At 33.3% G+C, this 4696-nt stretch overlaps 1 protein-coding gene across 1 annotated transcript; it reads left to right on the forward strand.

The window, feature by feature from the left end:
• Positions 1-260: 260 nt before the first annotated feature.
• LOC113362072 (14 kDa proline-rich protein DC2.15-like) lies at positions 261-1246 on the forward strand. The gene has a single exon (XM_026605071.1). It carries the CDS (start codon positions 622-624, stop codon positions 1060-1062), a length of 441 nt encoding a protein of 146 aa, XP_026460856.1. The 5' UTR covers positions 261-621; the 3' UTR covers positions 1063-1246.
• Positions 1247-4696: the final 3450 nt, after the last annotated feature.

Consider the following 4696-nt stretch of genomic DNA (forward strand, 5'->3'; position numbering starts at 1 on the left):
TGTGAGAGTGCAGTACATTGGTAAAATCTTTTGGCATGATACAGTTGACATGAATATGAAACTTACCGGCACTAAGTTTCTTATCGTTTAAAAAAGCTCAGTGTTTAGTCTGTTTGTTTTCATTTTTTGTTAACATGTACAAATTGAGTTAATGTATCGCTGCTATTATGATTATTTTGATATTTTCTTTCTTTTCTAGAGGAAGTATTCTGTTTGTCTTAATCAGACAAATAATATAGAGTTGTAAATGTTATCGGGAAGAAAGTTGATGTTATTTCACGTGAACTCTTGTCTAGCTAACACAGACCTTTGTCATGCAACAAACTAAAGAAAATTTCAGATGAATTTCGAAACCCCAATAACATACAAGTTGCAATATCAACCGCCAGCCACATTATCGCCTAGCTCGGCTACATGTTGATACACGATGTGATCACATGGGCGAGCTTCTTGTGTATGTTTTATTAGTTTCAAGCAGTTTACTACCACCATGCATCTATAAATACCCTAGCTCCTCCATTGCTTCATATCAAACACAAAACCTTCTTGCATATCATAGTTGGAAGATACTAGTCGCTCATTGAGCTTGTCATCAGCTTGTAACAGTCGACATTTTGAGAAATGACGGCTTTAGCATCAACTGTCCTCATCGTCTCTCTAAACCTACTTTTCTTTACTTTGGTGACTTCTTGTAACACTTGCACACCATCACCAAACCCTACAAAACCTATTCGCCCGCCGACATATATGCCACCAAAAATCAATCCATCACCAAAGTTCCCAGTACCATCGACTAAGCCTGTTAGTTGCCCAAGAGATACTCTGAAATTGGCTGCTTGCGCTGATTTGTTAAATGGTGTTGTCCACCTTGTTGTTGGAACACCACTTAACACTCCTTGTTGTAGTCTCATTCATGGTTTAGTTGATCTTGAAGCTGCTGTTTGTTTATGCACTTCCCTTAGGGCTCAGGTTTTGGGAATTAACCTTGATGTTTCGGTCGCCCTCAGTTTAATTTTAAACACTTGTGGCAAGAAGGTTCCATATGGTTTCCAATGCGCGTAACTTTTTCTATGGTCCTGAACCAAACGCGATAGGTGTTTCATTTGCTATTTGTATGTTGATTTCTTTCATTGATCGACTTTTCTTTCCTTTGGTTTCATGTTGAATTGTAATTTCCCTGATAGTCGACTTCCATCATGCTTGTACTTTTTTTTCTTCATATTTTCTACGCGTAAATTTCTCATTACCCTTAAGTGTGATATTTTTAAAAGGGTTACTATCGCCTCTCACATCTCATTTGTACTGTGTTTGTATGATGTACGTGGAAGGTCAGGGTCGACCCTGACATTTTCCTACCCCAAGGCATACCAAAAAATGTTGCCCCCTTACATGAAAAAGAATAAAAAACTATAGCCAGGAGCAGAATGTGGTCTACAAGCTATGTTAGCATTGTTTTCTGCAATATTTAAGCCTGTAAATACATAAATTAAGTTACCAAAAATTTCCACAAGCTTGTCTTTTTAATATCCCAAATATAAATATAGCTAAGTATTATTCAAAAATCAATAATAATAAAAGTTATATTCGATTCGAATAATAATATAGATTACCTACCATCTATTCGAAAATGACTCTTCTTATATTCCTAGATGCGAGATCAGTAAGTACAATTATAAAATCAACTAGTATAGCCATAACATCAACGGCACTGGCCATGATGTTGGTTCATTTTTAATATATCGTATAATTTGTGTCCCGAATACTTATCAACTCCTTATGATAAAATATGGATTTGTCATAAAAATAGTTGGGATTTTCCTCCCTTTTTTTCTTGTTTTTTTCCTTTAATATTTTATCGCCGGAAATTTGCTCAAACGAAAGAAATATAATCTTAACTTGCAGACACTTTTTATTTAGGTTCATTGCTTATGATGAGATAATGCTCTACATGAACATGGAAGTTTAAATATTTTTTTGGAAATATGTCGTCAGCAGCGCTCATCTCAATGAAATCAACTAATCAATATCGTCCATAAAAGTCTCCCCATGCTCCTATTTCGCTCCAGCTGACTCATATATCATGGTCATGTTGCCGATCCTCCAAATAGGCAGAGAATATTATTATTTTTTGCATCGAACGGATGATATAAACTCTCCAATGTGACATGATTTTCCTGTAATTTTTCAACACCCATTAGATGACAATGTTTAAAATGTGTACCCATTACCTTTTCGAAGGGATTGTATATATGCGAACCTCTGTCATTAAATCTTCAACGAAGTATTGTGCCCAGCAGTTTGTCTTAACGAAGGCTTTGGTAACTTCAAAATTCTTGGACATTTTGTCACTTCTATATGTTCCTAGCTTCACCTGGAATATAATCTGGCGACACATTACCTCATAAAGAACCTTGAACACATATTGTACTCCATGATCCTATTTAAAATTAATAGGTTGTCAATAGATCCTTTACCAAAAGTTGACATCTTCTACTTTGAATATTTATAAAAAAAAATTATGGTATTGTGGATCGTTGCTTTCTAAGATTGTATTTTTCAAAATTGGCCTCTTCAAGTCCCAAGGATTTTTAAGTTTATATATCATGTTTGTTTTTAACATTTTAGTTAGCCATATTATGTTTGTTACTAACTTTAAACTTGATGTCATCTTCTACTGTGAACTTTATGTGATTTCAGAATCGAAATAGTTATACCTCTTTCATTCGTATCAAGTAATCCGTTGTATATCCCAACAAGTCTTCTACAACAATTCCTTTCTTTTGTCGTTTCTGGACCATCAGTAGCCATTATTGTCAAATGCAATCTACCTAATTTTTTGTTGATGTTATGTATTTGCAATGTTCATTTTTCTTAAATAAATAGATTGTGGAAAAACTAAAAAAAAAGAACATAAGTATTACATCGGGTCTAAGTTACTATATCCAAAATACTCCGGACACTGCTTCTGGTGCCTTGTTTCCTCAAATTCCTTGTTGCATTCTAGACAGTACATGCAACACCAATCATTTTGCGAAGTGAGCTATTTGCGCAAGTGTGGTCAATGTATCCCTTACCTGTAATAATAATAACAAAACGTCAATTTTTTTCAAGGCGTCCAGTTGAAATGGTACGAATCTAATAGATTTGAATTGTACCTCAATCTTAGATATCACCTTTTTCTCACATAACATAGCAATTGAGGAAGGACAAATCTTTACCATTCTTTACATATGCAGAGTTAGCCAAATTATGTTTTGCAATTGTCTTACGTGGAAATTATTATTAATCCATATTTTAGTCGGCTCCTATAGAAGCCGATCTAATTAGTCCTATAGAAAGTTAATCTTAAATTTTTGACTTTATTTCTTGACCAAATTATTGAAGTATTCTCATTCATGTTATGCTTTGTGTGATCTACCCATCTGTATCTACTATACCTTCTAATCCAGTGAATGAAACCTATACATATTGATCCGTAATTTGATATTGTTGATTTGTAATCAAGAGGTTGCATGATTTGAGAATGTAAAATATAAAAAATATTCCATAAACATCTGAGGCGAAATTTAGATTTACGATTTAAAGTTTTTTATGATGATTTTGATGAACACACATAATTTTCAAAAAAATATTGTAGAATGAAAATACATTTTCCCGGTCAATAAGGTTTTATATCGAGAATTGAGTGAAAGTTGTTGTCTTTGTAGGTAATTGTCGCGAAACAACTCGACATTGATGGTCTTTCAGGAAAAATAATGTAATAGTACTTGAGAGAGCAATAATGTTCTCTTACGCGGGTACACCAATTGCCTTTATATAATACGGATACCGTTTCGGTGATCCAACAGTCATGATCACATTGTCTTATACGTTCCGGTATCATCCTCGAAATATTTGGTTGTTGTCCTTATCAATCGTGTTAAAAACAACCAATTACATCTTTCACAATACAATGTTGCATGTTTTGTGAAGATTTTATTTTTTACTCGGTCAATAAAACTCACTAAAAAGCAAAAACAATTATTATCCACTACTATTACCAACACGCACCACCATAAAAACCATCCACTGCCACTATTTCTTCCATCAATAGTAATGTTACAGCCTCCACCATTTACAAACACCCGCCACCGTTTATACTAACCCTACTTCCACTACCACCATTAGAATTAATATAATTTTTAGTAAAATTATTTATTAATAAAATTATGTATTTATGTTAGATTATTAAAGGGACATTTATAATAGAAATTTAATTAATCATTATGAACAATCAATTAATTATGTATTTAATTAATAAAACATTTAAAAATGGTTAAGTTGAACAAACCCCAGCGGTAAATTTATCTTTTCCAATGAAAAATCCTGACCACTCTTTACATAGACAAATCGATAATAAATAATTTCATATGTTCTGATCTTGATTCGTGTCGTTCGTTTAGTTATTACATAACGTGGCAATTGATTGCACCAATTTTTTAAAATGGACATGTGTTTTATCGAGTTTATTTTAACATTAAAATGATCAACCACGTTTTATACTTATAATATAACGTTACATATTTTGTGGCGTTACGAAATTAGCATAATATGTTTTTTTTCACCAATACCCACCACCACCATAAAACCATATGAATCCATTTTTTGTATCCACCACCACCTAGTGGCAGAGCCAAGGGTTGACTAACCTGGCTCT

The sequence above is a fragment of the Papaver somniferum genome, chromosome 3, assembly GCF_003573695.1.
Source record: "Papaver somniferum cultivar HN1 chromosome 3, ASM357369v1, whole genome shotgun sequence".
Lineage (NCBI taxonomy): Eukaryota > Viridiplantae > Streptophyta > Magnoliopsida > Ranunculales > Papaveraceae > Papaver > Papaver somniferum.